Here is an 11,736-nt window from a genome sequence, read left to right as displayed (position 1 = left end):
GGGAGGGTCTCTTTTCCTTTTCTTTTTTTAACAGATGGGGAAACTGAGGCACAGAAAGGTGTTGTGACTTGCCCACAGTTGGTGGTAGACCTTGAACCCCCTGGTCTTGCTCATGGCTTTTCAGCTCCCACCTGGACCATGGTGAGAAGGAAGGGCTGCCCACTTGTTCCCGAGGTGAGGAGAACCACATCTCCTCCCAGGGTGAGGGGAAGGGGTGTCTCTCTCAGCGGTGATGTCTGGCAGGGGGGGACAACGGCACGCATGGTTTCTGCCAACCCCGAGAGGCAAGAGAAGCAAGGAACCTGAAATGGAGAGGCAGGAGTTCATTGGTCAGGCACTGGGCGAGAGGACACAGCTCTACAGGATGCATTCCTGCCTCTCTGTGGCTTTCAGGGCCTCGTGCATGCTGGCGGCAGAGAGCCTCCTGTTGATGTTTCTGTACCTGCACCTCAGAAGGTTCCAGAAAGTAGTCCTCAAGTCTCGGTTAAAGAAAGCATAAATCAAGGGGTTGATGAGGGAGTTGGTGTATCCCAGCCAGAGCAGAGTCCTCTCCAGCCTCAGGGGCATGCAGCTGCAGTGGATGCCACAGATGAAAGGCCGAGCCGTTGACATCAGGAAGAACGGAAGCCAGCAAAACGTGAACGCCCCCACGATAATGCCGAGGGTCCTGGCTGCCTTCTGCTCCCTTTTGAAGATGGAAATATTCTTTCGGTCTTGCCGGAGCAGTTTGGAGAGTGTGGCGCATTCCTCCACCGCTTTGGTACGCTTAGAGCTGTGGTGGCTCCTGCTGGAGGCCTCCAGGCAGTAGACACCCTCCTCTTCGTAGTGTTTGGGGAAGTTCATGAAGCGGTGCTTCTCGGCGCTGACCTTGGCGGCTTTGTAGATCCGGCTGTACATGACGAGCATGACCGCCATGGGGATGTAGAAGGCAACCCCCGTGGAGTAGACTGTGTACCCAAAGTCCTGGCTGATGAGACAGACTCTTTCCACGGTGACATTCTTGGCCCAGCCAAAAAGCGGAGGAAGAGTGATGGAGGCAGATAGGAGCCAAACAATGAAAACCATCTTGGCCATCAGCTTCCCATTTTGTCTCACAGGGTACGTCAGCGGCCGAGTGATCCCCAAATACCTGGAAAAAGGAGGCATTGCAAAGGGTTAGGAAGGTTGCAAGGTGCGAGTGCTGTTGGGTTGTTTTCATCCCTAATCAGCTGCTAATGCTCCATCACAGGAGAATTTTGGCCCTGGCAAGGGTCAAGAAATGAATTTGCTAAGTGAAAACGTACCCAGGGACTTGCAGCTGCAGTATCTTTTGTGAAACGCATTTCACACCCCTTCAGCTCTCTTGCCTAAACACCCTGTTTCAACTACCCCCCCACTTCTTTCTTGCAACCACCCCATGCATGACATGAGATGTCATTTAACTGCTGAGTGCAGTCCGAGCTCCACATGGTTTCCTGGGGAAAAAAAATGTTTAAAAAAGTTTAGGTTTCTACCAGAACTAGTTTGGACAGAGAACTTGCAACAACTTCCAGCTGTGGCATGTAACTCACTCCAGACTGTTGCCTTCCTTGGGAAACACCCAGGAGTGGGGTGGGTGATCCACAGAGTAATACTTGCACGAGGATATGTCAGGGCTGACTCTTTATGAAATGAATAGACTCATACCAGTGTTTAATGGGAAGTGGGGAGGACAACACCCTTCTCTTATTTGTCCAGGCAACTTGGGAAGAAATACAACCTGCAGCTGAGATGCCCCTGGGGCAGTGTGTGAGCAAGGAGCAATCCTGCCTTTGGGAAGACTTAATGATGTGTCTGTATGGGCACAGAAAGCAAAGCTAGTGATCGGGTGATGGGCTGTGGCGTAAGACTGACAGACTCAAAGCCTCTTTCAGCCAATGGAATCTGCGTGTGTGCATCTTACAGCACTGGCACCCGTGGCAGACGCCGCTGTCAGCAGTGCACCCCATCCCTCTCCATCCAGCCTGAAATATTAGGACAAACCTACAGGTTCCTGCAGCATCTACTGGAGATGACCTCTGGAAACCAAGAGAGGAGAGAGACAAACAGCTGGAGTAGTCTGCTCCCTTGCACGGCCCATAGCTCCTGAAGTGATGGTGTCCAGCCCTTCCATGAGAGTGAAATGAGAGGAGCTCTGAGTAGGACATCCCAAAAGCATGTGGTCATCCACAGATTCACAAATCCTGATGCCTGGAGTTAGGAGTTACCTTGTTAGCTTGACTGAAAGGAGCTGGAGACTGCATCAACCATCAGCTCCTGGTTAGACTACGGGGTGTAATTTTGAACCATCCCCAGCCTTGATTGAGAGGGTTCGTGTGACTAAGAAATTGTGTCAACTGTTAGTTGGTAAATTACAATTGTAAATTAATAAATCAGTAGGGAGCTGGCCACTGTCAGCCAATGTTCTCACTGAAAAACATCTGCCTGCTATTCAGTCTCAATCAATCCAGAAAAAACCTCTAGCTAAATCATAGGGATTTCTTTTATGTTACAGCCTTTTTGATTCAAACCTGCCTGCTGTCAGGAATTTGTAGGCATTTTTAGACAGGATCACATCACCTCTTAATTGTTCTTGGATAAACTGTGTCAGTCCAGAGGGGCAGTGAGAACAGCAGCTGTATGGATAGTTTTTGCTGAAAGCTGTTCAAGAGAAGAACGGGCTTTGCTGCCAAAAAGGAAAATTTCTGTAGAGAATTTTACCTCTGCTGTGCCATTATTTCATTCCGACAATCAATCTTATTGTAGATATTAGGAGATTTTTTTTCTTCCCTGATTATTTCCCTCTTCCAGATCCTCCCCCAAGGTTGGAAGAAGATGGAAATAAAATTTAAAAAAATCCAATTCCTCCTCCCCTCCTGACTGCTAAATAAATTCAAAGCCCAAAGTATTCTCCCCTGACTCCCTGATAAAATGAATTTGAATTCATTCACTGAGTTATTCTTTTCCTGTTTTCCTCTGTATTTTCTTCAGCTGGTCTTACTCACAAAAATGAAACAAAACTCTCCATGACCACCTATGCTGCTTGAACACCCAGCAGTGGTACAGGACGTTGTTCATGGATGCAAAAGCAATGCAAACTCGTGGAAAAGGACTTTTAACCCCATCACCCCATGGGGCCATGGTACAACAGAGCTGGGTTTGGTGCTGTCCTTCCAAAACATATCTGGGCTGAGCACATCAAGAAGTGATGAGCCTGGCTGGAAGATCGGGACTCAGCTGGCTGGGGGCAGGCTGGAGGGATGTTGCCAAATATCCCTCCTGCCATAGGAAGGGGCTTTGGAGGGAGAGCAGGCTTGATGTCCCCTAGGCTGGGAGAAAACCATACCCTGCTGTTACATCTCCAGATTCAGCACCCTCTAAATAACACTTCTCTATATATCCAACCCAAGAACTTCCCAAACTAATATATGCTGTGTTGTATGATATCCTTTATCAGTCTATTACTGGGTTTTCTTTAGAAGCCAATCCGCTCGGGATTTGCTGAAACTTCAAGGAATTTACACGCTAGCCAAGCAAAATGCACAGTGACAAGATTTAAAAAGCAGGCAAAGCTGACACATTTCATCTCTGGGTGCCTTGTGCAGCCACTGCTGGAGGAAATGGGGCCGTTTTGAGGTCTTTGCTTATAATTTTGATGAGAGCGGGAAGACCTCAAAATAGGCCAGCGTTTACAGCAGTGCGGGAGGCGAGATTGCACAGACATGCAATGAAATTCAAATCAAATTCTCTTGCTTTGATTCTTCTTTTTTTTTTTTTTTCTTTTTTGTGTGTCTTGTTAATCAAGTTTAGTGGTTATCAGGTAACAAAAGCCAGTTTCCAGAGCAGCTATTTACCGGCAGTTTGTGGGTTTTGCAGGACCGCTGCTGTGCAGAGCTGATTGTGTAGCCACTCATTCCTTGTGCAATAAACTTTCCATGTCCTCACTCACACCAATTCCTGGGCAGCCCAAGCCCTGACCGTGGAGCAGAAGACCTGCCCCAGGTTGGGCTCCACTGTCAACCCCATGGACAAGCATTTATTCTACACTCAACAGTAATTGTTGTATCTTTATGTCAGGGATTAAATAATAAAGAAAAACAAAACCTCTTCAAGGTGCCCCTACTCCCATTCTGCAGCTGGTGAACTGGGAAAGGATGAACCTCTGCTCACACAGGTTGGCTGAATCCAAATGAGCCCAGAATTGGGGTTTCCCAGACCCCACTCTTTTACCACAATCCCATGCCTCCTCTAAGCCAAATTTGAGCTCCTTACCTGACTCCCAAGCTGATTCTATGCCTGCCCCATCCTGCTGAAGGAGAGGAACCCTCCAGGTGGAGGATGTGATGGGCAGCTGGAGGCTCCAGCTACCTGTGGCTTTGTCTGCCCATGCCCCAGGCCAGGGTTGGTGGGAGCATCCCAAGGATGCATCCCAGCTCACTGGAGATACAGTGTGGGGACACGTTCGGATGAAGGATGCAGGAAAGGCAATCCAGCAAAATGTTGTGCAGATTTCATCCCACCGACTCTTTTGTGAGGCATCTTTTTTACTGAGGACGATGTCGATTTGCATCATATCTGATTTTGGGTAGAAAATACTTGCCAGGGAGACGGGATAGCCCCAGCAGGGCTGCCTGGGATATGGATGGAGGGTTTTTTCTCCACTAGGAAAACCTGAGGTGATCTGTGGGGGTTAGGGAGCTCCTTTTGTCAGCTGTTTGGCTTTTTTACAGAGAGCTTCATCAAAAGCTGAACAGCCAAAAGGGTTTTTTCTGTTGTTGTTTTGTTTTTGGTTTGTGGCATTAAAGAACCTATAACATTGGCAGGCTTTTATATGAGAAAAATGTAAGAGAAAGACGGATGTTTCCAGCATTTTTCTTTTTTGATTTAAAAGAAAATCAATCAAATTTCCCTTCAGACAAGATTAGTTCTACCAGCTTCAAGCGAGAGGCTTTTAGAAAGCGCTCTGCATTAATAATAATAGCAGCCTACATTTTAATAGTAGTCGTCATCTTGGGCAAATCAAGCATCTTTTATACCTAAACTAACCAAAATATGAGGACACTTCAGTCATCAATAAAAATACAACCTCCTTTTTGGCAGAAACAGGCAGCTGCCTAACAGTGCTGACCAAGTTGGTATTCAGGACAGAACTAGAGCAGACACTTATATTTCCGAGAAGCACCAGTGCTGTTCCTCTTCTTTCTTGCAGGACAGGAGGAACAGCTTGCCATCATTGGGGGGGGGCGGGGGGGGGGAAGAATTTCAGTTAATGCCTCACTGAGATGAACAACCATTTCATCTCTTTTGGTGCAGGTGTGTCAGGCTCTCTGCAAACTCAGCTCCACTTTTGCTTTAGCTTTGTGGTTGGCTTTGTTTTGTATCAGCATAGAAACTGAAAAGTGTGTTTTTGGAGATGTTTCCATCAGGAGCTAAACTAAATATCCTGCCCATCCCAAGTTTGGGGGGAGGTGGAGATCCAGGAGTGGTCCTGGATCCATGCTCTCCCTCAATCCACTTCCATCAACTGCCTTGTGGGAGCAGCGAGGATGATGACTTGGCGTGGAGCATCAATGACTTACAGGATGCTCAAGATCCTGCCCTGGGATAATTCACACAACTCACAGCCCATTCCTGGGGACCCCTGAGGCAGAAAGCAGCAGGACAGTGCCCCAGTCACCAACTCCTCCTTTGTGCATCAGAGGACATCCCAATTATTCCCATTCCCTCCTCAAAGCCCAGCAGGGACTCAGCCCGCCAGTCCCCTGCCCTTGCAGCATGTCCTTCCTTCCTCCCAGACCACGGTGGGCACAGCTGGGAGGACTGTCCACTCCCTTCTCTACCAGTCCTCCTTCTGCTCAAATTACCACCTTTGCTCTTTTTCTCTTTTCCCAGCTAGAAATGTATCTCGGGCAATTGTCCTCTAACCATGCGCCTTCCCTATCAGGCATTTGGTGGATGGGGGATGAAGGTCTGGGAGAAAACAATGATGCTGCAGCCCAGAAGAACAAGCCCATGCCAGAAGACTCAGCCTCTGTGGCAGCCTCTTGTATCAGAGGTTTTTTCTCCATCACTCTGCTGAGAGGTCTGAAGCAACCTGCTCCCTCCATCATTTCCTTTGCTCCCTTTTCCTCTCTGAAATCCAAAAAAAACCCAGTGGGGTTTGCATGGCCAGCAGCTGGAGAAGGTGAACCAGAGATGAGTTGGTGCTTGAGAGCCATATGAGATGGGGGACGGGGTCCCTGTGGGGTGGGATGGTTTTCCCTCCCTGGAGCTCAGAGCTGGCAGCATGAGTTTTGCAGCCTAAAGCTGCCCCACTCCTGGGCTCCTGTGAGCCCCACCAAGCTCATCTGGGTGAGCTGGGCAGAGATGTTCCCCCAGAGAGATGGGTGTGTGCTGGAAACAGAAAAAGTATACCCACAAGTGCCTCCAGCATCAGCCAGTTAAAACAGATCCTCCTTGGCTGTATGACCAGTGGGTGCAACTTAGAGCAGCCTTAGGGCTGCTCCCATTTAAGCTGAAGTGTGGAGTTACTCAGCTCCAACACCTGTCCACCCTGCTTCCCCACTGTCCTCCCTACTGCCCTCAGCACCGCCCAGGATTTGGCTTTGGCATGTGTGGGGCCCCCCATGCTGGTGTCCACACCTCACCAGAAACATCCTGCCCAGCCCCATTCCAGCAGGGAAAGATGGACCAATGTCAACCCCAGGCAGCTGTCTGCATGATGTCCTTGGATTTTGGTCTGCTCACAGGAGTGGTGATATTAGGTGAGAGAGACGTGATGAACAAGTGGAATAAACTGCAATGATTTTTGTGAAAGGACTGTCCTATTTGTGTGCATGTTTGGAAGAGTGTTTCTCCAGGGGAAGGGAAGGGAAAAAGGGAAAAAGGGAAAAAAGGAAAAAAGGAAAAGAAAATAAAAAAAAGGGAAAAAAAAGGGAAAAAAAAGGGGGGAAAAAAGGGAAAAGGGAAAAAAGGAAAAAAGGAAAAAGAAAAGGGAAAACAATGCAAAAAGGAAAGGAAAAGGCATTGAAATTTTTTAAAGCAAAGCCAATCTGATTAGTGTGTAGCTGCTTCCCTGCTCCTCACTCATCAAGAGGAAGCATTGACATTATTTCATTACTGCATTTATTCTCTTCCCCCTAACAGAGACAGACTTCTGTCAGCTCTGAATACTCCTGCTTTTTAACGAACGGGCTTTTTATTAAAACAAAGCAAGTTCAGCAGCAGAGCTGGACCTTGTTGTGTGGCCTGGGAGTGATTTTGTTTTCTAGCCAACAGCGCTGAGCTGATCAGGGCCACGGGGCAAAGGGCAGCTCGTAGGGGAGCAGTGGCTGGTGGGGGGGGGTGAGGGTTTCAGAGCAGGACTTGTTTGCTTGCCAGGGGTAACATCAATCATCATCAGCAGGATTTTCTCTCTCCTTTCTGCTTTGTCACCAGGTTTCACACCTGGGGAGGGTGGGAGGGTGACCAAGGAGGTGGTATAGCTGAAGGCATGCATCCCATCGGCTGTCTGCCTTCCCTGAGCTCCTTAGCACAAACCAGTCCAGCTCAGCAGTGCCAGCGTAAACCCAAACCAACCCCCCAAGAAAGCCAACGTGTGTGTCAGATCTGGATCTGGCCCACTGGCTCGTCAGTGCAATGTCCCTAATGACGCAGGCTGCTATAATTAGACCCACGGAGGTGCTGACTTGCCTGAGTCTTGCCAGTTTGCCAGATGGGCTTAGCCTTTCCCTCCTGACCCCAGGTGTGGGTGTTGAAGCCAGCAAATCCTCACAAATGCATGCACTGGGCTAAACCAGGGTTTCTGGGGACTTGGGATGGGGTGGGGGGAGTTGCTGACATCCTTAGCCAAGGCACGAGTCCAGGAATCAGCAAAGCATCCCATAGGACTAGGCTCCAGAAGACCCCTAACCTGGATTTTCAAAGTGCATGTGGATTTTTTTTTTTGTTTTCTTGAATAATTTTATGGTGCAGCCTCCTTCCATGGAGAAGGTCAAGTCATGGGTCTACCCTCTAGGCTCTGTTCCTCAAGGCAAGGAAGAACAGCGTGAAGCAGCTGCCTAGAGGAGGAGGACTAAGCAAGTAACTTAGAGAAGTTACTTGAGAAAGGACCTTAAACCCAGCTCTTCCAAATGGACTGAGGCACCTAATTCCTACAGAAAACCCTCAGCAACCCTGTGCACCTGGAAAACATGTGCTGAAGCACTGACCCAACTGGGAATGTGATTCTAGTGGCCCTCAACCTCCAGAAACACCCATATATTCAGGCCCACCCGAACACGTGGCAGGTGCCTTGTCCTCCCTTACCTGTCCACGCTGATGATGCACAAGGTCATGATGGAGGCGGTGCAACACATAACGTCCATGGCGATAAACACGTTGCAAAAAACCTTCCCAAAGAGCCATTCTCCCCCGACCAGGTCCGTGATGGTCACGAAGGGCATGACAGCGAAGGCCACCGACAGGTCGGCAGCTGCGAGGGACACCACCAGGTAGTTGGAGGGCTGCCGGAGCTTCTTGACAATGCACACAGAGATGATGACCAGCCCGTTGCCAGCGATGGTCATGAGGATGATGATGGAGAGCACCACGCCGATGACGATCTTCTCAGTGTCCCCATAGAGCAAGATCTCCTCGCCACAGTCTGTCGTGTTGGTGAGGTTGGAGGACGGCAGGTCTGGCTCGGTTGGGACGGAGGGTTCCTCAGTCATGAATGGATTCGGGAGTGATCTCTGAGCCGGGTGCTGCTGCTCTGCGTTCTCCACAAAGAGAAGATGGTGATCCAGAAACCGCCTGGGGCTGACCCTTAGCAACATGCTCTGAGCTCACCGCAGCGGGCAACGGCACGAGTTTTCTCCCAGCAATGACACCTCCAGTGACAAACCAGAACATTTTCTCACAAACAGGCTAAGAAAATAAAATAGCCCCCCCTCCCTTCCCCCCACCCCCCCCACCCCCAGCTCTTGCCTCCCAAAGCTGCGGCTGGCTCTCACGTGCTCAGTAAGAAGCTGTTTCCCAAGTCTGCTTCCAGACACACAGTTTCCTGGAGGATGCTCGGAGAAAGCTCGGCTCCACTTTTAAATGAGAACAAGCTGCCCAGTCCACCTGCAACGGCTGCCTGGTCGTCTGCGTGCCTTTCCAGAAGGACAGATAACGGCAGCCGATCGTAACTGCCCGTGTTATTATGCGTTACTGCTGAGCTGCGCTGCTGGTCTTGCACTTCTCCTGTGCATCCCTACATTTAAATCCCATGCAACTACATCCATATTGCCGCATGTGAAGGTAGAAGAGTATGTGCTGACACAAGTCACGGCCACAGATGCGCGCACACGCATCACCGGCTGCATCTCCTGCGTGCGCTAACACATAAACTTCAAAGCCGTGACTGTAAATCCATGCACATGGCATGGAAGGGCAACACGCGACCGTTACCTACCCACGGGAGCACGGTGCGGAGCCGCGGGTCGCAGTGGGAGCTTATCCACTGCATGCAGCACCCCCAGGGTACCACGCACAGCCCAGGCACGCCAGCCTGTGCCCGGCACCGTGAGCATCACTACCACACGCATGGCAGAGATACGCAGGGAGCAGCTAACCCACCCCTGGCTATTGACCCCTGTCAGTATTTCCTAGCCATCAACAGGGAAACTTCAAGTCAGGGGTCACCCCTACGCAGGGCTCCAAGCATCATGCACAACCTGCATCCTCTTCTTTTTGTTTCAAAGCCCCTTTTCCCCTTGAAGGGAGTTTTGTTTAAATCCAAGCAGGATTGCAGCCTCCTCCTCCCCTTTGCAGCCCCCCCCCCCCCCCCCCGCCCAGGTTGGGGTGATGGAAGTCCCAGAGTTACCTGTGCCGAGGGGGTGAGACATCCTCCAAGCGAGACCCTGCGAGCTCCGGGCAGGCGAGAAAGAGAAGAGCCACCCCCGGAGCATCCTTCTCCCCTCCCCGCCTCGCCGGTCCCTCCTACCGCCCTCCCTTCGCCTCTCCTGGGCAGGGACCCAGATGGTCCCTGGCTCCCTCTGAGCCCCAGGGAGATGCAAAGATGGGGGAAGGGGGGTGGGGTTGGGGGGGTCCAGGGCAGGTCCTGCAGCCACCCCAGCCCTGCAGCGATGGGTGGGGGGGGGAGCGTGCGAGGACCTCGAAGGAAAGGCTGGAAGTTGGGAAGATGCTTTTGAACGCGGTCGTGCAGTGCAGCGAGGCAGGCGCAGGAGGAGCAGCCTGAAACCCAGCAAGCAGGGGACGGAACAGGGGTACAGAGAAAAGCTATACCCAGAGCACCCTTCCCCATTTTTTTTTTTTTAATTTATTCCCTGCTCCATGCATTTTTCCACCCCCCCTGCTTGTAGGAGGTCCCGTATTCATTCAGCTCTGCACTGAAGAGCAGCAAACAGCCAGGGAGAGGCAGATCTCTAAAGATGAGCCTTTCCCTTATCGGAATAAAATCAAAACAGGGAGGATAAATAAACCAGGCAAGAGCATGCAGAGATCCACATCCATTTCCCTTTCCACCAAATATTTCATGGGCGCTTTGGTGCTGGGGTTGCTCTGGCGCTTCAACCCAGGGCATCAGACAGCTGCTGTTTGCTTCTCCTGGGGCAAAAGAAAGGGAGCAGAGTCATCTCCTGCTTTGGTTGCTCCTAAAGGCCGTTCCCCTGGGGAGCTCAGCCCATCTGCTCCCTCCCTGGGGCAGGGTGGACAGTGTGGGGCTTCTTCTCCCCTTGCACAGGCCCCATCCTGCACCCCTTGGGGTGATGGGTGTTCAGCCAGGAGAGGTGCAGGGGCTGTTTGCAGGCTCAGAAAGTGTTTCTAGCTGCCCTGCCCCATGGTAAGCACTTTGGGAATGAGATGGGCACCTCCATCCCTGCTGCCACCAGCTCCCTCACCCATCTGGGGGCTGTGCAAACACCCTGGCACCCTCCAGTCCTCCCAGGGACAGTGTGGAGGGCTGATTATGGGAAAAAAATCTTTTAAATCCCTGAGACGTAGAGCACTGCATTACCTCAGGTCAGAGTCTGCACCATCCCCAAGAGATTTTGGGGCAGACGTTCCCTGCGAAAGTACATCTGCAAGGAAAGCGACGGGGAGCTGAAACAGGGCTGTTAAGGCTGTACTTAACACTAGGGTTTCTCCTTTGCTGCTCAAGCATCGCAGTGTGTGTGGGAGGCTGGCTAAAATAGCTTCCTTGCCAGGGCAGGGTATGCTGAAGCTCTGGTGGGGTTTTTTGTGGTTTTCTTTTTTTTTTTTTTTTGTATTACAGGTGTTTTTTTCTTCCCCTTGAGAGTGGTGATATGCCAGGATGGGATGGGGCTGATACAGAAGAACAACCTGCAAAGCCCAGTCCCTGCCTGACCTGGGGATCAAGGGCTGCTTCAGCGGCCAGACAAACTCACCAATATTTGGTGGAAAAATACACTCGGTATTTCCAAGGAGAAAGGGGGATCTGTAGGACTCCCTGCTGCAGGAACAAAGGACTCAGCAGTCTCAAAACCCAGACAAATTCACCCAAGAAGAAAACCATCCCCTAAGGAGCAGCTGTTACATGCCAAGGCAGCCAGATGCCCGGAGAGTTTCAGGAAAACCATCTGCTCATGAGCTGCCAACTCCTGCACTGCTTTCCACCTCTGGGACCGGCGTTTGGCAGGAAGGATACAGGGTCGGGGATGGGCAGGAGGATTTTTTCCAGCTTCCCTGGAGGTTGCCTTTGGGAGAGTAACACAGCAAGCAGCTCCTGTGCATTAG

The 11,736-nt window shown here is 50.9% G+C and overlaps 1 protein-coding gene across 1 annotated transcript; it reads right to left on the bottom strand.

The window, feature by feature from the left end:
- Nucleotides 1-357: 357 nt before the first annotated feature.
- Nucleotides 358-9,871, bottom strand: LOC141922190 (5-hydroxytryptamine receptor 7-like). Its single transcript, XM_074821330.1, has 3 exons — nucleotides 9,845-9,871; nucleotides 8,305-8,867; nucleotides 358-1,129 (listed from the first exon to the last, which is right to left on the bottom strand). The coding sequence occupies exons 2-3, from the start codon at nucleotides 8,811-8,813 to the stop codon at nucleotides 358-360; spliced, it is 1,281 nt and encodes a 426-aa protein (XP_074677431.1). The 5' UTR covers nucleotides 8,814-8,867; nucleotides 9,845-9,871.
- Between the last annotated feature and the right edge of the window lie 1,865 nt (nucleotides 9,872-11,736).

Source organism: Strix aluco, chromosome 4 (genome assembly GCF_031877795.1).
Source record: "Strix aluco isolate bStrAlu1 chromosome 4, bStrAlu1.hap1, whole genome shotgun sequence".
In the NCBI taxonomy this organism is placed as follows: Eukaryota; Metazoa; Chordata; class Aves; order Strigiformes; family Strigidae; genus Strix; species Strix aluco.
The sequence above is the reverse complement of the archived record's forward strand: the minus strand, read 5'-3'. Positions and strand labels throughout refer to the sequence as shown.

Excerpts from the sequence above, each read along its gene's own strand:
- LOC141922190 (XM_074821330.1), bottom strand. The coding sequence starts at position 8,813 with ATGTTGCTAAGGGTCAGCCCCAGGCGGTTTCTGGATCACCATCTTCTC. Across the intron at positions 1,130-8,304 it reads TGCATCATCAGCGTGGACAG|GTATTTGGGGATCACTCGGC; the intron begins GTAAGGGAGGAC and ends TCCTTTTTCCAG.